This window comes from Berghia stephanieae, chromosome 7 (genome assembly GCF_034508935.2).
Source record: "Berghia stephanieae isolate SIO BIC M18660-M18661 chromosome 7, UCSD_Bste_1.3, whole genome shotgun sequence".
Taxonomy (NCBI): domain Eukaryota; kingdom Metazoa; phylum Mollusca; class Gastropoda; order Nudibranchia; family Aeolidiidae; genus Berghia; species Berghia stephanieae.
Window position 1 is genome coordinate 31913491 of NC_088366.1, and position 25056 is coordinate 31938546.

The following is a 25056-nucleotide window of genomic DNA, read 5'->3' on the forward strand; positions in this document are numbered from 1 at the left end:
ATTGAGCGATTTTTAAAGGAAGTTTTCTGGCTAAAATTATAAAAAACGATTAAAAAAAAAAAAATCCCAAGCACGACATGATGGCAGTACGTACGTTAGTAGGTTAATGACCAATTCCTTCTCGTTATCAAGACGTTGGCAAGCAGACTTTGTACTATTCGAGTCCATGCCCCCCGCTATGGTGTTGTATGTATCTCTATAATATTATTATAATAAACATAGGTGACTGCCCTTCGTATCAGAGTTTATTGATTCACAGGGCCTCTTTGTCCCCTTTTCATGCGAGTTTCGATTTAAATCCCCACTGACAACAAAACTAATTGTAACTAAAGAACAGTCACGTCGATGCTAATCGGAGCATCAATGAAGCACGAGGCGCATTGTTTTTTTTGTTTGTTTGTTTTTTTGTTTTTTGGTGGGGGGGGGGGGGTACGATGGTTTTACACCGAGGTTTACTTTTATGCAAGTCTGATAACCCAATTTGTTCGGGCTTATGGGTGTAGTGAAAATACTCTCTTACCAACGCAAAATAGTGCCCATTACCACAATGTTAAAAAATGTCCCTTATGCGTTCGGTTATCAGACCTGCTAATACGTAGACTACACCAAGATTTACAGGTACTCACCATATTAGATTGAATATAAAAATTATGATTTGAAAGGAATATTTATTCTCGCCTTAAACGGCTGATTACTTTCGGTCAATGACTTCTATCGGTGAGCTGAAGTGGAGACAAGATTAAAACAAATTAAATGGAACAGACAATACGAATACGTGGCATCAAGGAACCATTGCAGACTTTGCACTATTCGAGTCCATATGACCCCCCCCCCCCCCCCCCGCACTATGGTATTGTATGAATCTCTACATTATAATTAACATAGGTGACTGCTCTTTGTATCAGAGTTTATTGATTCACAGGGCCTCGTTGTCCCCTTTTCAAGCGTGATTCGATTTAAATCTCACCTAACAACAGAACTAATTATTTGTAACTGAAGAGCTGTTACAGTGATGCTAAGCGGAGCATCAATGAAGCCCGAAATATTTAGTGTCACCTTTAACCTTCTAGTGTTCAGTTTATGTTTTAGAGAACTATATAATGAGTTCCCAATATTGCCATGTCAATCATGTAGACATCCTTTAAGCCTACCCATTGATGTCTGCTGTCACATTTTCGTTTTCTACGGTCACTCTTGGTCAAACTACGCTCAGAATCGACATACATTTCTATAGCTATCTATCTATCTATCTATCTATCTATCTCTCACTCTCTCTCTCTCTCTCTCTCTCTCTCTCTTATATATATATATATATATATATATATATATATATATATATATATATATACCTGTCTACCTTAGCTTATTAACAATCTTTCTGTTTACCACGGATGTGTGATTGTGATTTTAAATGAAAAAGAAAGAATGAAGCCTGGCGTTTTGTAATGTAATTGGATGTAAGGCATGTGAAATGTCTTTCCTAAGAACTCAATGGCGGATACAGTCTTGCGATCATGGGCAGTGATCTGGTCTTTGAGCACGCTCAATATCGCTTGACTTTATTATTGATGCTGCAGCAATCCTTCAGAGTCATAAAGTTTATGTAGCCGGCGTTTATACAGGTTTTTCCAGCATTAAACTGACTGTAAAATGATCTTGCTACCATTTCAATGGTACGATGGTTTATGGCCAAGCATTTCCCACCAGATCTAACAGTTTCAGCTACCTAATCACTACTGGGTAAACGAAGGTTTCAGAAATATATATTTAGTGCACCGGGGATCACGATTGGTTGTTTTTTTTTCGTCTATGCTGCGAGTGCTCTACAAACTAAACATTATCACCTTGAGGAAAAAGAAAATAGAAAAAAAAAAGAAAAAGAGAACAGTGGATAATTTCCTGTGACTTTGTAATAATTGAGAATGATTGAGCTCGGATTCATCTCATCTAAATTAGAAAGGGGAGGCAAAATACAGCCGTACTCTGAGAAAAAAGACGCATTTAAATTTTGGCCCGAAAACTCATTTTTCAAATATCGATCGATTAAAATGATCCTCATGTTGACAAAAACTCACATCTGGGACTTCACGCGTAACGTCCCTGGTTTGAGATTTTTTGCCAATATGAGGGTCATTTTAATCTATCGGTATTTAATGGACGGGTTTTCTGACCAAAATGTTAAATACGTGTTATTGTTTTTTTCAGAGAATGGCAGAATAATAATATTATAGAGGTTAGATGAAAAAGAGGATTGCCACATAACCAGTATTATCTTAAAAACGCGATTTAGATTGGACCTTCATTTCATTTAATTCCAATGGTCTTGACTTTACGAAGCAAACGCCTGGTAAATTGGATCTTTTGCAAGGAAGGGACAAAAATCAAATAAAATACAGAATTGTTATGCAGCTGTGTGGTCTTGTGGTCTGCGCCGAAGTCCCGGGTTTGAGAGTTTTTGCCAAGATGAGTCATTTAAATCGATCGATATTTGAAGGACGAGTTTTTCTGGCCAAATTTTTTTCATGTGTGTTTTTCTAGAGTACGGCAGAATTAATGTTCAAAGTATTTAAAGGGTTTGCTGAAACCCATAAAAAAAGTATACGACTTATACTAACAACCGGTATAAAAATATATATACAAAGAGTTGAGTTGCATGAACATGGTTCGTTCTATATCAATAACTGTAATATTCCCTTTAATAAAACCATCAATCTGTCTGATCCGTCTTACGCCCCCCTCTTATTCCATCGTGTTTTGTTGACAAAGGGGAACCTTCCACAGACTTAATGTCCACATTATCAAATTTTCTGTTTGTGAATTCAATTGAAGCGTTTATTCTATTTTGTGATTATTATTTAATATTGTTTAAACACAAGGAAGTTGGAACTTGAATGCCTTGAGTCAGTTTTTAAATATCTTTTAATGAACGTAATCATCATCATCATCGTTGTCATCATCATCATCATCATCATCATCATCATCATCATCATCATAATCATAATCATTATCATCATCGTCGTTGTCGTCGTCGTCATCATCATCATCATCATCATCATCATCATCATCATCATCATCATCGCAATCATAATTGTTAATGTAATCTTTTGTTCTACCCCCCCCCTCCCCCTTTTTTCCCCCTTCTAACAATCACAGACAAGGCCACAGACGAGATGAGGTCATCAGCAATGGAAGCCACGATCCAACTCAAGCAGACCATCCTCAACGAACACGAATCGAATCAAACTTTGAACCAAGAAATAACCAAGTTACAGGTAAGCCGACCTGCCTACTTGAAACCTCAGAAATGCTAAGTTTTCATAAGATAAATGATAGCAGTCATGGTTTCTTGCCTAATACTGCCCCGGTCTGATATTTTAAAAAACCCCGTAATGTATATCATTGAGCTTTTATTTATATATATATATATATATATATATATATATATATATATATATTATATATATATATATATATATATATATATATATCGCAATATCCACTAAACGTGCTCAAAGCGCTTTACAGATGGTCCCTGGCTAACAGCAACACGCAACATGTAGAACGAGACAATACGCCTGTTTGGCGATATTACAAGTTTTTTCGACAGGGACAACGCTGTTGACGGCCAGTTACTCCTTTTACACCTGAGTGCGGTGAGAAAAATGTGAATAAAGAGCCTTTTCCAAGGACTCAACTATGCTCCGAGCGAGTCTCGAACCCAGGACCTTCCGATCCGATAGTGAGTGTCATACCACTAGACCACATTACCGCACAATGTAGTTAAATCTTTGGCCAGAGAACCCTTTCTTCAAATAACGATGTGTTAAAATTATTGTCAATTTCAAGTCATTACAAGATCTTGACAGCCTCAAAACTCTGGCCCTATGAATGGAGAGAGCAGAGCTATACTCATCGACTATGACTGATTCACACACAATTCTCATCAAGCGTCATTCGGACTGCGAGGCTTACTACTACTACTACTACTACTACTACTACTACTACTACTACTACTACTACTACTACTACTACTACTACTACTACTACTACTATTTCATCTTGTCAAAAAGTCTCAAACCTGGGACTTGCGGTGAAGTCCCTGGTTTGAGAATTGTTGACAAGATGAGGGTAATTCTAATCGCTCAATATTTGAAGGACGAGTTTTCTGGACCAATTTTTAAATACTTGTTTGTTTGATTTTTGTTTCAGTCTGGCAAAATTAGTGACTAATTAATTTGCTCTTGGCAATAATAAATAACTTTTCAAATTATTTACCACGTTTCATCTGGCACCAAATCCCCTTTTCGATGCGTTGTGTGCGTGTGTGTGTGTGTGTGTGTGTGTGTGTGATTAACCAGTTAATGCCGTTTTCAGGAAAACACTTATTTAAAAATTTGGCCATAAATCTCGTCTATCAAATATCGATCGATTTACATTACCATCATCTTGGCTAAACCTCTCAGACCTGGAACCTCGCGAGGTTCTAGAGGTTTTGCCAAGATGAGGGTAATGTAAATCGATCGATATTGGAAGGACGAGTTCTCTGGCCAAATTATTAAATACATGGCTTTGCAGAGTACGGCTTTTAAATTATGGTTAAGCTGCTTTGGTAGCTCTGTAGTTCGAGTCCAAAAATCATAGTTCTACGATTATATTATTTTATTGAAATGGTACGGTAGAGGGGAATGTGGCACAGGCATGGTTTGTTATTTCCACGAATCCGTTTTGAATGTGCATGATTGTATATATCCTGAGTCCCGTTAGCTCAGTTGGTAGAGCACTGGCTTCACACCCAAAGGGATGGACCGAGATTGATCCCGCGGTGATGTCAAGGGTTTTTTTCCTCACCTTCTCCTCAGTCCACCCAGCAGTGATTGGGTAGCTGGGACTGTTAGATCTGGCGGAAAGTACTTTGCGATAAACCAGCGTCTCATTCAAAGGATAACAAGCAATTGCTATTGTCCGTTTCACACTATAGAAACCGGGATGAACTCCAAGTCCATAGACCTAGTGGCTCTGTTGCTTGTTTTCGCTGATAGACAATTAATTTTAAAAAATAGAATTTGGCCAATATTTCTCTCAAGACAATGCATAAAATTATTATAATAGCTCTCTCATCATAGCTTCAGGCCACTCTCAAAACTTGATTTGGCAGACATTATTTATTTAAGTTGTCAGTCAAATTGGAAAAATGGCATGACAGATAGTTTGAGAGAAGGATGAAGTAAGCTACGATGATCGATAATTTAACCCTAACCCCACCTACCAACCATAGAAAAATCGACATATTCGTTTCGATGCAACCAATGATTTTCTTAATCTGATTTTTTTTTTTTTTTGTACATTACAAACTATAAATAATTTATTTTGTTATATCTATAAAAACTCATAATATTATGCGGCTGTGTAGTATTGTGGTATGACACTAGCTTTCGGATCGGAAGGCCCTGGGTTCGAGCCTCGTTCGGCGCATAGTTAAGTCCTTGGAAAAGATTCTTTACTCACATTCTCTCACCGTACTCAGGTGTAAAAGGAGTATCTGGCCGTTAACAGCGTTGTCTCAGTAGGAAAAAAAATTATATCCCCTAACATGTTATGTGTTGCTGTTGATCAGGGACCCTTTTTAAAGCGCTTTGAGCACGTTTAGTGGATATTACGCCATATAAAAGCTCAATTTATTTTATATTTTAATACATAGAATGAACGTATTGCTTTTCTGTTCAGTAAGAAAAAAATCTATGTTTGTTTTGGATGGGTGTGAAGTTTCAGGGGAAAATATCTGAAAATGGCTGGTAAGGAGAGAGTTAAAGGAAACAAAATATGCATTGCCGCCTCAAAACGATATTTTGTTGGGGTGGTTTAGATGATAACATTTCTAAATAACTGGACAATTGTGTATGGAAGGTGCCAGACAATGCAAGAAAGAAAAATACGAGATATTTTTTTTCTTTCTTGCTTTGTCTGGCACCTTGCACACAAACTTGTTAAGTTGGGTTTTTTTTTGTTTTTTTTTTATCATACACCGGTGTCTTAATGTGATAAAAAAATTATATTGGAGCCATTGGTATAACACGTGGGTCAAATCTACGTATTCCCTTTAACCAGGACAACAGAAATGACTGATTTGGAAGTGATAGAATTAAAATGATCCTCACCGATCATTTTTAGTCTTTTTTTCAAAAAATGTCGAGCCTACCCAACACAAACGTTGATTTGTAGACACTTCAGAAAAATGAGTGGAGCAGGCACTTATGTTGATAACAACAAGAAATGAAGTGAGCAGGAAAGTGCCAGAAAGACGATGGGGGCTCGAACCCGCGACCTTACTGGTAGGCATACGACAACTCCGCCTGGCTTTACGTAACCACATTAAATTCTTTTGGCTATAATACATAATATTGTTCTTCAAGTGATGTACAAACCTATTCTGAAAAAGAAGAAAAAAATGTAAATTGAACCGTAAAGAACGTGACGATTTTTATAATAATAATAAACTGAGCTTTTATATAGAGCAGTATCCACTAAACGTGTTAAGTGTGCTTTACAAGGGGTCCCTGGTCAACAGCAACATTTAACATTTAAGATGGGACATAACGCCTATGAGGCGATATTACCATTTTTTTTTTCGAACAGAGACAACGCTGTTAACGGCCAGGTACTCATTTTCCACCTGACTACGGTGAGAGAATGCGAGTAAAGAGTCCTTTCCAAGGATTCAACTATGCGCCGATGAGTCTCCAACCCAGGACCTGCCGATCCGAAAGCGAGTGTCATACCACAAGACCACGTAGCCGCACAAGAGGGTTAACATCTGACATTGCTGCTTTTTTTTCAATTTAGAATCCCGACATAATACCGGTTTTCAGGGGTGGGTCATAAATACAGAATATAAACCCATAGCTTTGTATGTGTGTAGTTATCATTGTCCACAATGTGACCGCTCTCTTTATCTACAATGCTCTTCCAGTGTTGTGGAAACTTATTTATTTATTTTCCACGAATCTAACACACAAACAAAATCATCAGGCCGGTAAATATAATTAGATGATTTAATTATGCCATACATATTTCAATAACACGCCCCTGCACAATTGTAATGTTTCACAATTAGAATTGCTTTACTTTATTTCATATAATTGTTTTCTTTGTTCGGGTAATTAATGCGTCGGCTAATGACAAGACTTCCAATTTCCGGCCTTTTTTTTTTTTGGTCCACCCGAGATGTCAGCCTCCTCATCATTGTGGGTCATGTTGGAATGAACCAGTTTGAGTATTTTAGCATTATAAATAGCGCAATATCCACGAAACGTGCCAAAAGCGCTTTACAAGAGATCGCTGGCCAATAGCAACACTTATCATGTAGGACGAGACATAACGCTTGTAAGGTGAAATTTATTTTACACATTTGTACTTATTTTACACTTGTGTACGGTGAGATTATGTGAGTAAAGAGATTTTTCCAAAGATGCATAGAGTGGGAATCGAACCCGGAACCCACCAGTAGTGATGTGATTACTCGCCGATTTTATCACCCGGGTAACACTCGACCCGCGATCAAAAACCCGATATCTGCGGGCACACGTTAGGGGAAGTATCTTGGATAAAAATAGGCTTGTCTTTCATTTTCCAAATGGAATCGGACTGTAACTTAATAGAAGGGAAATCCGTTCGTAATGGTATTTATAGTTTTTATGTTTGTGTTTAATCGATTCAATAGTTCTATTTTTAATGCATTTTTTTTCTCTCTTTTTCTCAGTGTTGAAACATTTTTTTCTATACAAATTCAGTAAAATAAGAAAATTGCGGGGTTTACTCCCGACAGTATACCCGAGTACCCGGGTATTTTCTTGGTACCCGCCCATCATTACCTGTCTGACTAAATGTGAGTGTGAAACCACAAGACTTCAAAGCCGCTGTGAGAAAACTTGACTTTTAAGTAAAAAAAAAAAGATAAGATATAAGAATAAAAAATAAGTTTATAAATGCAGACTACTCTTGAGAAATTAGTATTTTACATTTTGGCCAGAAAATTCGTCCCTCAGATATCGATCGATTAAAATGACCCGGATTTTTTCAAATACTCACTAATCTAGAATTTTATTTTTTTAAAAACAACAATATTTCTGCTATTGTAATGGGGCTCCATCGTCATCATCATCATCATCATCATCATCATCATCATCATCATCATCATCATCATCATCATCTTCATCATCATCATCATCATCATCATAATTATTATTATTATTATTATTATTATTATTATTATTATTATTATTATTATTATTATTATTATTGTTTATTTTATTTTTTATAGAACGATTTTCCTTATTTTTTTTCAATAATCTATTATTAGTGAAATTTTTTTTTTTTTTTTTAGTTTTATTAGTTTTTGTTTTTTTTTTGTTTTTTTTTTTTTTTTTTTTTTTTTTTTTTTTTTTTTTTTTGCCGAACGTCACAAAAATGGCCCTTTTGGTACAGCCTCAGATATGGAATATCTAAACTACAGAGCGCAGAGGTAATATTTCTTAAAATATGTTGTTTTTTTATTGTTCAAAGGAATGGCATCAGTTCTGGCCAAATTATTTCCGACAGACTAATATACACGTAGGTTAAAGATTAAAGGTTAAAGATAAGTTTGTGTGATGTTTATAAGTTTTCATGATTATTGAATTAGGTAGTAGAACTACTAAGCATTGTATGGAATAAATGACTTCCAATTTCTTTTTGACGCAGCCACACACACACACACACACACACACACACACACACACACATACACTTATGATAATATAATAGTGACGTTAATAAAAGAAATTATAATGATGAGGACAATGAAGATAATGATGATCATCATGATAATGATGAAGGTGATGGTACTGATGATGCGCTGTTGTCGATGATAATGGTGGTGATAATGATGATGATATATGATGGTGATATTGATGATGATGATGATGATGATGATGATGATGATGATGATGATGATGATGATGATGATGATGATGATGATGATGATGATGATGATGATAATTGACTATTCTCCCAAGTGACAAACTAGATTTACCAGCACACTGACTCATGATTACTATTCCATAATATTTGTCCATTATGTTATTATGATTATATTAGTCTTATTTCTTACAAGGTTTGATGGCCTGTTTCCTATCTCCTCTGAGCAATTCAGATCAATTTATTGGCTTAGATTTACTCCATTCTATTTGCCATTTTATATATTATACTATTATATCATTATATATATTATTATATTATTATATATATTATATATTATACTAAGCGCCAATATATATAATATTATATTGGGCAGAGCTTAACCGTCTACAGCGTGTGTAACGCTTTAAAATGCCGAATATAGTGTGAAAGGCAATACAAGTCTGGCACCTGATGTCCAGATACACGAATAATGAGAAAACCTGCAAGATTAACAAACTTTTTTGTACCTTTATCAAAACTACAAGAGAGCATCAATATTGACAGCTCAAAATAAGTGAAAAATTAACATTGCTTGGTTCGTAAAAGCGTCTGTCGCTACCCGAAATCCATAGCACACTGTACATCCCTTTTGGGGAAAAAAAAACATGACGTAATTCGGAAAACCACACCATACACAAGAACACATTTTAATCTGAAAAAAATAACCCATCCAGATTGTGATGCTTTTATAGGCCGTTGTTCAAGAACGTTGGTTTCAACCCCAATTGGACAGTGCTCTTTTCTCTCTTTTTTTTCTGAGGAAAGCACGTTTAAACTTTCGTTTGCTGATAGAATGCAAATAATATGGCCGGGCAGGTGACCGTTACACTGCTAAATATATTGAAAGAGGTCCTGGGCTGTTGCGTCTGGTCCGTTATGGTATGGCCGGTATAAATCTATCCATCGCACAGAGTCTGTCCTCATTGAAGGCTCCATAATAATAGCACCTGACTCAATCCTGCTACAACGTGTGAGTTGGATTGTCAGGCAACACAGAGAACTTCAATTCTGCTAGCAGGATAACGTAAGAATCCAGATTTTCTGACAAAACAACGACTCTCTGGACAAGTCGCCCGTCGAACACATTTGGGATGAGTTAGGTCGGTGAATGGGCATGATCTATATTAACTTTCCATGTGCTCGAGGTCATTAGTCACATTGCAAAATGTGCTCAAAGTGACCCACTTATGAAAAGTGTTCACACCTTTTAAATATCTAACATCACGATCGGTCATTTTATTCAGCTTGACACATGGGTATGTTTACAACTTTCATAAACAAAGCAGCGTGTTTACATTTGATGAGATATATTCAATCGTTGGAGAGCAACAAATCATGTGATTGACGACCTGGTTGGACGAAAGCATGAATATAGATCGCTCCCATTGGCAATAGGAATGATATCCAAACGGCTTTTAAAGAACACACGGCTATCCCCAGACCCTCACCCCTCCCGGTTACAGAAATGAAACCTTACCTTGCCATACCGGAGTCCCGTCTCTCTCCAGCGGTTGAATGTCAGGGAACGCCATTCTTCACATTCAAGGGCCATTACCGACCAGTCTTTTTGCCAGTTGTTGCCTCCACATTTCCTATCCAGGACTTCCTTTGTTTGCAAGCTACTTTTTAATTGAAAAATTTGACACATTAGACGAGTTCTCGTGAGCGTGAATGTAGAGAGAGACAGTAGAGAGCTTACCCATTAGTAAAAGACATTTTACAAGATCAGTTGTTATTTGTGTCTTATTGTTTGACTCGGTCATCAATGGAAATGTTAATCGGAGGAATAGCAATGAATATGCTACATATTGAATCATAAGGCGGCATAACTATTTTAGTAGCCGGATGTACAGACAGATTCTAAGGATTACGGGACGTAAAATAGTGAGGATGGATGATCTTTATTGACGGCCAGCTTGTATTTAGGCTAGAAAAAAGATGCCATCACCCTGAAACCAGAAGATCATTTACATAATGCATGTATACAGTCCTCCGGTATAGTGGTTTTACTCTTTCAATGAGATTGGAACCATTTTTTTTTTTGAGATCACACTTTTGTTCCCTTTGAAATTAGCATGTCAATAGTTTTAACTATTAAATACTTAAATACAAATATAATTTAAAAATTAAAAACAGCCACATACCTAGATAGTCGGTGTTAGAGTTGAGTGAGTTAAAATGTGAGCTTTTATGCATAGCGCAGTATCCACTAAAAATGCACCCAGCGCTTTACAAGAGGACCCTAGCTAACAGCAACACTTAACACTATAGTTCAGTTGCATTCACGTGCCCACAGACAACGTTGTTTCCGGTCTGGAGCCCATTTGACACTTGAGTAGAGTGAGAGAAACATTTTCCAGGCGCTCAATTGCTTTACATTGTCATTGCGGGAGTCGAACCAGGAATCTACAGGTCCTTTTTGCTTTGTTTTGTTTGTTTGTTTTTTTTTTTTTGGGGGGGGGGGGGTGGGGTGGGGGGAAGGGTCTATTTTACGACCCTCATTTTTCAAAGATTCTTAAACATGATGATTTCTTGAAGTTTCGGGTTTAATAAAATTTCTGGCCAAAATTTAAAATAAAACAACACATTTTGACAGTGTGCAACATTAATAATACGCAGATGACTAATTGGGAACAGTTGTTATTGGATTAGAATTGGATCCGGCCGTGAAGAGGTTAAATGAATTATAAATAGATATTGAAATGAGGCAGTTTATTCAGGGAATCTGTTGTTATTCTATCGTTCCATGGAGGGGAACAGACGAAAGATGTCGAGTTTGTTTTATGTTCGAAATTGTTTATTTCTTACTCCCTTATTATTATTATGTATTTCATGTTTTAAAACTATATTTTGATGTATGTTCCTTATTGTGTGTTTGTTTTTTTTTTGTTTTCTTTTTTTTTTTTTTGTATTGTATTTTTTTATATTGATTTTTTAAAAATGTATTTATTTTTCAATGATTTGTTTTCAAAGAAGACAATATACTTCTATTTTTAGTGTAAAATTAATGCATCTCCATGGAAATGTATTTTTTAAGCCGACAGATCAATGGTATTGAAATAATTTTGAACGATAACGAAATGAGAGGCCGTGGTTGCGGATTTCTGAATAATATTAAAACGTTTGTCAACTGGCTTCGCTGATGTCGTTGATATGACCTTAAAGTGTTTTATGAGGCCATATGCTGGATAAGTCGTTGCACTTAGACGACCTTTATTTAATTTAAGCTCCGATGGATTTTTTTAATACTTGAGCAAGAAATTTATATCCCACTACTCGTTTTTGCGGCGCTGAACTGTGGCCCAATAAACCAGCCTAAGAAGAATTACCCCTGAGTATAAATAACTTTTTTTTCTCTTGTAAAGTACATATTTTATTATGCCAATCTCTCGCTAATCCATAGGTTGTCAATGACGTGAGCGTGTTGGTTTACTTTTCAAATGTCAAATGTCAATTCCCCGCAATTGATTTGACTCGACTGTACACTCTCGGCTTGGGAAACTTTGAAAGTCTTGGGCTTAAAGTAAGCAAGTAATCCTTCAAATAGGGAAAATGCCGAGAGAAATGCGGATTTTAACTCTCTCCTTACCAGCCATTTTCAGCAAAACTTCACACCCAACTAACACAAAAATAAATTATTTTTGATCACTCAAAAACAATAGCAGTAAAGTTTCTCCGATGTATAATTTCTTTAGCAAAACATGCTCGACAACACACTGTTCATTTTCTTTAAAATTTATGATGTACAAAAGAAATTTGAATAAGAAAAATGTTGATTGTATCGTAACGAATGTGACGATTTTCTTATATTGGTAAGGAGAGGGTTAAAAGCTACAAAGAAGAAAGAAATAGAATAGAGGGTTGGGCCAGCGAGTGTTGCCCTCCCCCTCTCCCTCTTTCACTTCATCCCCTGCCCAGGCTTAAAACTTTTTAGCAAGTCGGGAGTTCTTTGTACCCTATCACTTCAACCAGGTACTATGTTGTCCGATACCGAATTATGAATTTTGAGTAAAATTGGAAGGACATACAAAATCTCAGTTTTTCACATTGTAAGAAACTATCATAACTATTCTCAATCCAGCATAAAATTTAACCTTATTCTTATTTGTCTTTTGATGCTGTGTTTTTAGGTAAAAATAGCCGACATATGAATTGTGCAAACACATAAAACTATGTGTATCCTCTAGCGTTTATTGTCAGATATAGGATTTGAGTTGTTAAAAATAATTTTAACTGAGATTTTATATATAGAGCAATATCCATTAAGCGTTCTCAAAGCGCTTTATACAGGGGGTCCTTAGCCAATAGCAACAATTGAAAAATAGAGCGAGACATAATTTCATATCACAATTTTCCGGACAGAGACAACGCTGTTAACGGCCAGTTACTCATTTTACATAATTTAACGTCTAATTCATTCGTGTTATACATTCAATTCAATTCAGCATCTGAACCACCCTGAAATGTTATGGCTTTGAGACGATGGTGGGCCACAATTTCATCTAAAGCAAAACCTGAAAGGCTGCCCCGTCAAAACACTGGTCTACAAAACTAAAGTAAGGCCCATCCAAGAATATGCAAGCATAGTATCGGATCCCTACACCAAAACTGATATCAACAGAATCGAAACGGTACAAGATAGAGCAGCTGCAGGGAGAATAACTAAGAAATACTCTCATTATACTCTCATAATAGCGTAACACCTCGCAGAAAGCTTAGGTTTGGAAAAAAATGCAACTACGTCGCGAAAGAAACAAGCTATTATGTACCTTCGAAAAAATTAATACAGGCGAAATCAGCATACAACTTCCTAATTACAATAAACAAAACCAAAACAAAACAAAACAATATAATAAAACAAACAAACAACAACAAACCCCCCCCCCCCAAAAAAAAACAAACAAACAAAAAAACAAAAACAAAGCAAACTAATAGACTAACAAGAGGACACGACAACAAATTATCAATTCAAACATCACACACAGACACCCGCCTTCCCCCCCCCCCCCCTCTCTCTCTCTCTCTCTCTCTCTCTCTCTCTCTCTCTCTCTCTCTCTTCATCCGCCTTCGTTTATGGAATGAGCTCCCTCAAGAATTCATAGAAACTGAAGACACTTGCTTTGTCTTATATTCTCCATATAAATATTTTCCTTTTCCATGTTGCTCCCAGTTTTTCTCTGGGTCCTGGTGGGGATCCTTAACTGGGAGGGAGACACAAATATATCGGGTGCGAGAAAATAGCCCCGAAAAGTTCAGAATCCTGCAGTCGCCAGACTATAAATCATACAAGTCTGAAATTTTACCACAATCAACCCCAATTATTCAAATTTTTGGATGAAATTTTTCAAAAACAATTATATTGAAAGATTCTATTTCCACGTACCCTATATATTACCTTCTTTTTTTTTTTTGAGAGATGGTATTTTCCCCTGTAAATCATCTCTCTGTTATATATTTATTTAGTCATTAGTTTTTGTGTATCGTAGTTTATAAACATTTGAGTAGATATTCCTTCATAGCGGGATTCTTTGCTTGTGCCTCGGTGGGACTTTTAGGAAATGTCAAAATAGGCACATCGGTGGATTGCTCGTGGAATCTTGTGTTTGAAGATTTTGAACCAGTCCCTTATGTCGAGCTTTGTCTTTGGTACTTCTACAACTCTTCTTCCTCTACCATCTTCCTTGTAATTAGCACTGAAATGGTTTCATAGTTTCGCCAGCGCTTTCAAACCTCTAAATCCAAACCAAACAAAAAAGACTCTCATCTTGTCCAAATGTATGAAATCTGGGACGTGAAGGAAGTCCTAGATTTTAGAGTTTTTGAAAAGATGAGGGTCATTTTAATCGATTTATTGGACGAGTTTTCTGGCCAACATTTTAAAAATGTTTTTTGTTTGGCCAGAGAGATGGCTGTGAGATGTTCTTATGTGTGTCCAGAACAAAACTACGAAATCCTAATAAACGAGTCTCATTCTATTGATCCAAAGACGGCATATCCATGTGTGTGTTTATTTTGTTTGTCTCTTTTTTGTTTTGTTTTTTTCGTGTTCATTTTTTAAAAATAGGGGCTGATTTTAACTCAATGAGGCCAAATCAAATAGACTGTGTTTGGCCAATGTAGGGCTGGGATGTCTGTGAAAGGTTTTTGTGAGTCCTTAAGAAATAATATTATATCAGTCTCATTCTCTTGATTCAAGGATGGAAAATCGAGTTTGCTTTGTTTTGTTTTGTTGCGTTTGTTTTTAAGTTATGCAAATAAGGAAAAAGAGAGGGGGGGGGGGGAGGGGGAGTGGAGTCATTTTAATCACAATGAAATGTGACCCACCGTCTCAAAACGGTATTAAGTCGTGTTGATTTGAATGTTGAAAATAAATTGAACGTATATGATATGATATGAATTTTAATGGGCCAAAATAAGCTATGGTCTTTAAATGCCTATGTCAGCATAGCAAGTCAATTGCAAATTTTAGCCATGAACATTTTAATTTAGTTTTAAATTGTTTGCCAGCAGTAAAATAAAGTGTGAGGCATATTAAACATCTTATAATCGAAATATTAAATTTTAGCAATGGCAATGTGTACACAATAAAATGATAATTCTATAAAAGTTGAGAATATAAAATATGTAAGTTTTTTATCATAACTAAACATCAACTGGTACAGATTGATACAAGCAAAACAAACAAATAAGGAACAGAATTGGATTGGGTCTACACTATGCTTTATTGATGACAAAGGAAGTAGGTCTGATTGTAGTTTACTTAATTATAAAAACAACACTAACGACATATAAATCTCACTTTTCTAGTCATTTTCATTGGGAAGGGGGGGGGGGGTGTTTTGTTTTTGTTTGCTTTAAAATTTTGTATTGCTTTAGTTTTATGTTGGTTTCTTTTTGTGGTTTGTTTATTTTATAATTTGTTTATATTTATTCTTATTTTTTTTCTTGTATTTTTCTTTCTTGTCATACACACTTGTTCACTTCTCTACCCTTTGGATAGGACGATAGTCTATCGCAAACGTTTTCCGCCAGATCAAACAGAACGAGCAACCCAATCACTGCTGTGTGGACACAGGGGGCGGGGGTTGTCATGAAAGAAAATAACAACAACAAACAAACCTAAACACTCGACTTCACTCGGAATCAACGTCTGTCCATTTGCGCATGAAGCGAGAGCTCTAACATGTAAGCTATCGGGACACCCCCCATCACGGTCTCATGGTCCATTATTGAAATCTCTCTTATAATGTCAGTAGCGATTATCCTTTTCGGGCGAGTCGAGATTTGTTCCATGATCAGTCTGTCTCTTTCGTGATTCGCCTGGTGATTAGAATGAAATCCAAGATGAGACCAGACAACCCACGAATTGCATACTTGATCAAGTGACGTATTGTGTTAAATGAAAAAAAAAAACAAAAAAAAAAAAAAACAACTACATTTTAAAAAAATATTGGCCTCAAAACTCATCCTTCAAATTTCGATCGAATAAAATTATCATCTTGTCAAAAACCCTCAAACCACTATAATAATAATAATAATAATAATAATAATAATAATAATAATAATAATAATAATAAATAATAATAATAATAATAATAATAATAATGATAATAATAATAATATAATAATAATAATAATAATAATAATAATAATAATAATAATAATAATAATAATAATGATATGATAATAATGATAATAATAATAATAATAATAATAATAATAATAATAATAATAATAATAATAATGATAACAATAATAATAATAATAATAATAATAATAATAATTATAATAATAATAATGATAAGAGTGACGATGATGATGATGATGATAATAATAAGAATATTAAAAATGCTAATGATGATGATGATGATGATGATGATGATGATGATGATGATGATGATGATGATGATGATGATGATGATAATACATGGAATTTATATCGCGCATTTTTATTACTGTGATGCCAATGCACGTTTCAAAATAGATTTACAAACTCTACATATTATATAAAATGTATACCACAATGACATCAATAGCAGCAGTGCACGTAATATCATTGTGTCAAGATCGTGAAAAAGTAACAGTAAAAAGGTAGTGCCAGGTTAGAGAGTTTTGGGCTGAGATTGAGGGTCCTTTTAACTCACTCAATCCTAGAGATTTTTGAAACTTTTCAAAATTGGAAAAATGTATTAAAAATGAGCATGTGTATAGATAGTTTTATTCAACGACCATTAACATGTAAAAACTAACAATATTAGCTTGGATAATACACCTATCATTTGTCTCAGAAAAATGTAATAAATAGGCATGGGGTAAAAGTGACCCGGGTAAACTACGGATATAGTCGGTGTTAGGGTTGAGTGAGTTAATCGATTCATATGTAATTTGAAGGACGAATTTTCTGGCCAAAATTAAAAAGTGTTCCTTTTTTTTTTCAGAAACCGGCAGATCAGAATTATTAATTTTGTCTGGGGCAGAGAGACGAGAAGGAGTTGGTCAACGACACATGTCCTTACAGAGAGAACGTCAACATATGCATTGCGCATGCGTCTCTCTTATCAACTGAGCATACCTATTGTTTGGTTAATGAGATATCACTAATTATATTTGAGAAATCACTTTTTCAAAATGTTATTATATATTATCATAACCAATAAACTTATTTTGATGAAAAGTTCACAGTGATGTGTTGCAAAGAATGAAAAATAATAAGGAACTCACCCAAGATTAAGATTGCCCACCACGAAATCGCTGACTTCAAGGTTCAGTAACTCATTTACATGGTGCATCACTGTGAACTTTTGTGAAAATGAGTTGGTATTGGTTATATTGTTATCTTATAAACGTATGTATATATATATATATATATATATATATATATATATATATATATATAATATATATTTATATTTATATAACATTTTTAAGTGATATCTCATTAACCAAACGATAGATTTCCTCAGTTGATAAGAGAGACGCATGCGCAATACCATGTTGACGTTCTCTCTGTAAGGGCATGTGTCCACGACGGAAGCCGACAAGTGCTGTCTGTTATGATAAAAATATGGACCGATTTGCGAACAGGCAGGGTCTGGCGTAAAAAAGAGACTGATTTTAACATGTTTACGTTGAAGAGGTAGTTACCAGACGAAAGTTATGTGCGGTTTTGTGGTCTAGTGGTGTGGAACTAACCTCCGGATTGATAGGTCCCGGATTCGAGTCCCGCTCCGGCGCAAGGTTAAGTCTTTGGAAAATGAAGTATACTTACATTTTGGGCACCGTACTCAGGTGTAAAAATATGTAGGTGGCCCTGTGGGTTGTCCAAGTGTAAAAGAAAATAGTACTATCGTCTCAAAGGCTTCATGTCTTTTTATGTGTTGCTGTTGGCTGGGGGGCATTGTAAAGCACGTTGAGCATATTTTATATTAATATTAATATAGCTATTGCTCTATATAATATCTCTAGCAAGCGAGCTACCGCGTCAAAGTGGCATCCTGTCAACCATCGTATATCCCTAACCACGGCCGGTCATTGAATACTCTCTCATTTTACCATCCAAATCGTATTAAGTCTGGTTGGTTAATCCTTTGCCGGTGGCCTGGATTTTTTTTTGTCGTACCAGCGTGTCTCCTTTCATATGAATCTGGAAATACAGAATGAATGAAATTGACGTCACTCGGGTCTTTGTTTTTGTTTTAGCCCGCTATTTGGGTGATCAATTCTCATTAAAATATTCTTCTTCTTCTTCTTCTTCTTCTTCTTCTTCTTCTTCTTCTTCTTCTTCTTCTTCTTCTTCTTCTTCTTATTATTATTATTATTATTATTATTATTATATATATTATTATTATATATTATTATTTATTATTAATTATTATTATTATTATTATTTTATTATTATTATCATTCGATTGAATTATCCTTATGACACTGAAAGACTGTTTTGTGTCCCATTGTAGTGTATAACAATATAGTAACAATGAGTTTTAAATGAAAACAGCTTCAATGAGTTTAAAGCAACTGAACAATTCCAATCCCCAGATGGAACTAGACACGACACGAGACAAACTGTCGCACGCTGAAAGGGACGCCGAAAGAAGTCGGGAGGCTCTGAGAGTTGCGGAGTCTACACTGGCTCAGAGGGATGGCGAAGATGTGGTAGATAAAGCTCATCAGGTAGGGGCTCATGGCTCATGTTACTGTTGTTATTATAGTTGTTGTTGTAGTTGTTGTTGTAGTTGTTGTTGTGGTAGTAGTGGTAGTAGTAGTAGTAGTAGTAGTAGTAGTAGTAGTAGTAGTAGTAGTAGTAGTAGTAGTAGTAGTAGTAGTAGTGGTGGTGGTGGTAGTGGTAGTAGTAGTAGTAGTAGTAGTAGTATAGTAGTAGTAGTAGTAGTAGTAGTAGTAGTAGTTAGTAGTAGTAGAGTAGTAGTAGTAGTAGTAGTAGTAGTAGTAGTAGTAGTAGTAGTAGTAGTAGTAGTAGTAGAAGTTACTGTTGTTTTTGTGGGTTTGTTTTTTTTTTGTTTTTTTTTTTTTTGTTTGTTTGTTTTTTTTTTTTTTTTTTTTTTTTTTTTTTTTGGGGGGGGGGGGGGTTGTATTTATTGTTGCTGGGTTTGTTGTTTTTTTTTTTGTTGTTGTAGGCACTGAATGCATTTTTGGGAAGAGTTTTGGAAAGCTTTGATATCAATTGTTTGAGACTAAGAAGGATTGTTGTTTTCGTCGTCATCGTCGTTGTCTTTGTTTTTGTTGTTGTTGTTTTCGTTGTCATCGTTGTCGTCGTCGTCGTTATTGTTGTTGTTGTAACTGTAGTTGTTGTTTTTGTTGTTTTGGTCGGGTTGCCTTTGATTTTATTGCTGTTGTTTTTATTTATCGCCTCCGCCACTTATTGGTTATTATCGACAGGAATATTGGAAAGCTGTGATGTGTAATTGTATGGAAGGAAGAAAGAAGTCAGAATTGCTGTTATTGAGTTGTTGTTTTTGTTGTTGTTGTTGTTGTTGTTCTTGTTGTTGTTGTTGTTCTTGTTGTTGTTGTTCTTGTTGTTGATACAAATGTTTGTTGTTTTTCTTATTGCTGTTTTTGTTTTTATTGCAGCTGCTTTTGTTTTCGTCGTCGTGGCTGTATTGATTGTTGTACGGATTTTGGGAAAGCTTTGATATTGATTGTGTGCGAGAAATAAAGACCGAAGATTTGTTGTTTTTGTTATAGAGTATTGTTTTTATTATATTTGCGGAGGAATACAGGCTCTTACGAACAGGCAATCGTCTTTTATACTTCTACTGTATTGTGGAAATTTACATAGATTATAAATAAACAAATAGTTAATTTTTAAAATGTAAGATAGAAGTTGTTTAAGTTTTTTAAAAACCAACAACAAACAAACGTGGTAAACGAACACTGATGATAATGATGAAGAATTATAAAATATGCTAACAATAATATAAATCCAATGCTGTTTTGTTTTTGTTTTTTTCTGAGAAAATATATTTTTTAAAAATTAATTCAAAATATCAAAAAAATATCTAATAACTATAACAATGATAAAAATGAATTTTTCAATAATATAAAAATAAAAAGATATTTTTAAAAAAATTGTTCACAATGAGATTTGAACCCAGTACCTCAAAGGCTCGAGTCTGAATGTTTAACCCCTACGCTACGGAGCCATCTAGCTATTAGGATATCTAATGATGACTTTCTAAAATGTTAGTTTATCTTAAATACCAGACCTACGTCTATTCTGTGGTTTTAATTTTCGGTCGTACGTCATCAGCGCTTGTTTTATAATTAATTTTTTATTAACAAAAAAAATCACAAGCAAATTGAGCTTTTATATAGCGCAATATCCACTAAACGTGCTCAAAGCGCTATACAAAGGGTCTCTGACCAACAGCAACACGTAACATGTAGAACTAGACATGACGTCTGTTAGGCGATGTTCCATTTTTTTTCCGACAGAGACAACGCTGTTAACGGCATGTACTAATTTTACACCTGAGTCCGGTGAGAGAATGTGAGTAAAGAGCCTTTTCAAAAAACTCAACAATGCCCCCGAGCGAAGCTCGAACCCAGGACCTTCCGATCTGAAAGCGAATGTCATACAACATGACCAAATAGCTCCAATGACGTACAAATATAATACAACTGTATTTCTTAACTTTTGTGACCCTGTGCTACGGAAACAGCATCGATAATGAATAATGTGGATTGCGCTTGCGCAACGAAGGTGCATAAAAACAACCCGTTAAGTGCACCGTCAACGAAGGTTAAAAAACAAAACAACAAACACTTACGTTAACTTTAAAATAATGGAGAAATCGCATTATTTTCTGATAAATAAAGGCTATTACAAACAGGCGCTCATCATTTTAACCAACGTACTACTTACTAACTGTATTGTAGAAATTACCATAGATCTAGACGAGTCCGGCCATCATCTTTGTGCCGTCGGTTTGGCCCCCGGGCTTGATGGTGTCACAAATCCCGCATTTTGATTGGTCATAATAAAGGCCTGAGCATAACGCTTCTGCAGATTTTCTTCTTATCATCATCATCATCATCATCATCATCATCATCATCATCATCATCATCATCATCATCATCATCATTATTATTATTATTATTATTATTATTATTATTATTATTATTATTATTATTATTATTATTATTATTATTATTACTAATATTATTATTATCATCATCATCATCATCATCATCATCATTATATTATTATTATTATTATTATTATTATTATTATTATTATTATTATTATTATTATTATTATTATTATTATTATTATTATATTAATATTGTTATTATTATTAGTATTATTGTTATTATTATTATTATTATTATTATTATTATTATTATTATTATTATTATTATATTATTATATTATTATTATTATTATTAATATTGTTATTGTATTATTATTATTATTATTATTATTATATTATTATTTATTATTAATATATTATTATTTATTATTATTATTATATTATTATTATTATTATTATTATTATTATTTTTATTATTATTATTATTATTATTATTATTATTATTATTATTATTATTATTATTATTAACTAACACCAACAGCCGTTTGAGACCAGCAGCTGTTGGCCTGTTGCGTATTTCCTTAATCAAAATCCATTTGTTTTTAACTTGTATTTTTTTGTTTTTATATATCTTTTTGCTGCGTCTTACGTCTGTCTTATGTCGATCTCCTTTCGAGCCCTCCCAAAAAAGTCACTTTTCCCCAAGGGATCAATAAAAAAGAATCTAAATTTTTTAAAACTTTTTTTGTTATTGAATTATTTTTAAAAGTCTAAAGTCATTATTATTTTGTAGCCGCGAGCTTCGGGAATAATTGTCTTTTGTGCTTTGAATGCTGGTATTTTTGCGATTTAGGTTGAGACAGTGGGTAGAATGATTCGACGACGGCGACAAAGATGATGATGATGGTGATGATAATGATAATGATGATGACGATGATTATGATGATGATGAAGATGATGAACGTGCCCCCAAATGATCCCTTACCGCCACCGCTCAACGCCCCTCCCCCGAATCAAACCGGTTCACAGCCTTACTATTCGTTTTCTTTTTCACCTATGTTGTTATTCGTGTCCTGTCCTCGAGTTTTTTCTTGTGTGTCCTTGATCAGAAGCGATGCCACTGGTTTTCTTTTCTTTTCTTTTTCTTTTTTTTCTTGCTTGGAATCTTTTGTCAAGAGGGAAATAGAGCGATTTTTATTTAGCTATTTATTAAACCCCCCCCCCCCCAAAAAAAAAAAAAAAAAAACCCTGAGCGTTTATCTAGGGCAATGTCCACTAAACGTACTCAAAGTGCTTTAAAAAGGGTCCGTGGGCAACAGCAACATTTAACATGTAGGATGAGACATGACCCCTGTAAGGCGATATTGCCATTTTTTTTCGGACAGGGACAAGGCTGTTTACGGCCAGGTACTCATTTTACACCCGATCGAGTATGGTGAGAGAGTAACGAGCCTTTTTACAAAGGCACAACTTTGAGCCGCTCAGAGCGGGTCTCAAACTCTGGACTTTCCAATCCGAATGCGAGTTTCATACCAAAAGTTTACATAGACGCATGATATAGCTATATCAAGATAGATATAAAAAGTGACAAATACTGAGGTGTCACATTTCTCTTCATTTTAACTTTAAAATCAGTTTTAAAACCTAGATGGCTCATCGCGACGTAACACCGTTTTGAGAGTTTAGGTCACATATTTATACTAGGGCCATTTTAAACTTCCTTAATTCTCTTTACATCACGATGTTTCCTCCAGACCAGAAGTGGTGCCATTTTTTGAGTCTGAAAATGTTGATAATGATCTCGACGTTATTTGGTTAGTTTTTTTTGGGCGAGTTGTTTGCTTCTTCTTTAAACCCTCTCTTCCTCCTTCCTCTTCGGCCCTTGAAAAAGTCAAATCGTCTTCGGAGAAATGGGATAGAATAACCACATTACTTCCTTTCACCTGATTATAAAAATCTTGTTGCGGTGAACTTTAACAAGGATTATGTGACTATTCCGTCTTTCCTTTCTCACCTAGTTTTTGTTTTGTTTTGTTTTGTTTTAAGGGGGAGGGTTGCTTTTTATTAACTAATTTGTTTGTCTTTTTGTTTGTTTTCATGTTTGTTTTATGGATTAACTTTTTAAATCTTTAGATCTTTCAATCCAATTTCAACATTCATCTGTTTATTTTGCGATGTGATTTTATAGTAAACCCCAACTAGATAGCAGAAAGGATGGGAATGGAAAGAAGGGAGAGAGGGAGGGAGGGAGAGGGTTTGGAAAAGCAATTTTAGCCCAAAAATTGCCTTCGTCTAGATTCAGATTTTTAAGCAATAATTTTAGAGTGAAATTGTGACGGGGGAAATAAGAGAAATTTATGTGGACCATTTGAGATTCACGGCATCTATTCATAGATTAGGATGGCGAGCATATACTTTTGGGTGGTAGCCATATATTATACCGTTTTTGTTTTGATTTTGTTTTTTTGTTTGTTTTTTTTTTTTGTTTTTTGTTTTTTTTTTGTTTGGGGGGCGGGGGTCGGAGGGTTTCCCTTGCAGGCAGTAGGTGTTTTGTTTTCCTTTTTATTTGTGTTTAGTATTGTTTGTTTTTTTTGGGGGGGGTTTGTGGGGTTTTTGTTTTGTTGGGGGGTTTTTTTCGTGTGTTTTTTGTTTTGTTGTTTGGTTTGTTTGTTTTTCGGGCATTTTTTAGTTTGTTTGTTTTGAGGTTGTTGTTTTTTTTTCTTCCTTTTTGTCCTAATTTGTTGGGTTTTTGTTGTTGTTATTTTAATTTTTCGTTTGTTTGTTTTTCGTTGCTTTTGTTTTGTTTTGTTTTTGTTTTGTTTTTTGGTTTATTTTTTGGTGTAGCTAGTTGCTGTTGACTGTTGTTGTTGTTTTTGATTTGTGTATTTCTTTTATTGTATATACAATTTCTTTTCCATCACCTTAGCACTTGGGGAGTTGAAAGTCACATCACGATAACCACGAATTTGACCTCGTCCAAAATTGACCTTTCCGCCGGCCTTCAGGCACCATCATAGCTTGATGGAATAAATTGACTCCTAATCTTGTCGAAAAGGTTGAATTCGAGGTTTCTGAGAGGTTTCAATTTTGGAGACTTCTGGATAAGTTTAGTGGCAATCTGGATCGATTGATTTATGATTTAACTCACTCAACCCTAACATCGACTATATCCGCAGTTTACCTGGGCTACTTTTACCCCGTGCCTATTTATTACATGTTTTTGAGACAAATTGTAGGCGGAGTATCAAAGCTAATGTTGTTAGTTTTGCATGTTAATGACTTACGACTTAAGGCCTTTCGCTTCCTAATCATCCGATCGGGACGCCTCGGCTGCCTCTCTAATCATCTGTGTCATTTCCTTCCACAGTTCACGGTCTTTTGCCGTGGATGCTAAGTTCATAAGGTCTTCCTTTGATTTTAATTCTTTGTTATTTTGAAGGCCTTTTAGGTCTCTATTGAGGACAGTATAAATTGAGGTGGGTGGTCTACCTTGATATTTCTTGTGTCCAGA

At 35.0% G+C, this 25056-nt stretch overlaps 1 protein-coding gene across 3 annotated transcripts in view; it reads left to right on the forward strand.

Annotated features, from left to right (window-relative positions):
* The window catches only part of LOC144977078 (leucine-rich repeat and coiled-coil domain-containing protein 1-like), a 322882-nt gene that overhangs the window by 152079 nt on the left and 145747 nt on the right, over positions 1-25056 (forward strand). For all 3 annotated transcript variants that reach the window (XM_078921832.1, XM_078921833.1, XM_078921831.1), the window contains exons 11-12: positions 3154-3272; positions 19033-19167. In XM_078921832.1, coding sequence (XP_078777958.1) covers positions 3154-3272; positions 19033-19167 — 254 coding nt within the window. The remainder of the gene's footprint in view (positions 1-3153; positions 3273-19032; positions 19168-25056) is intronic.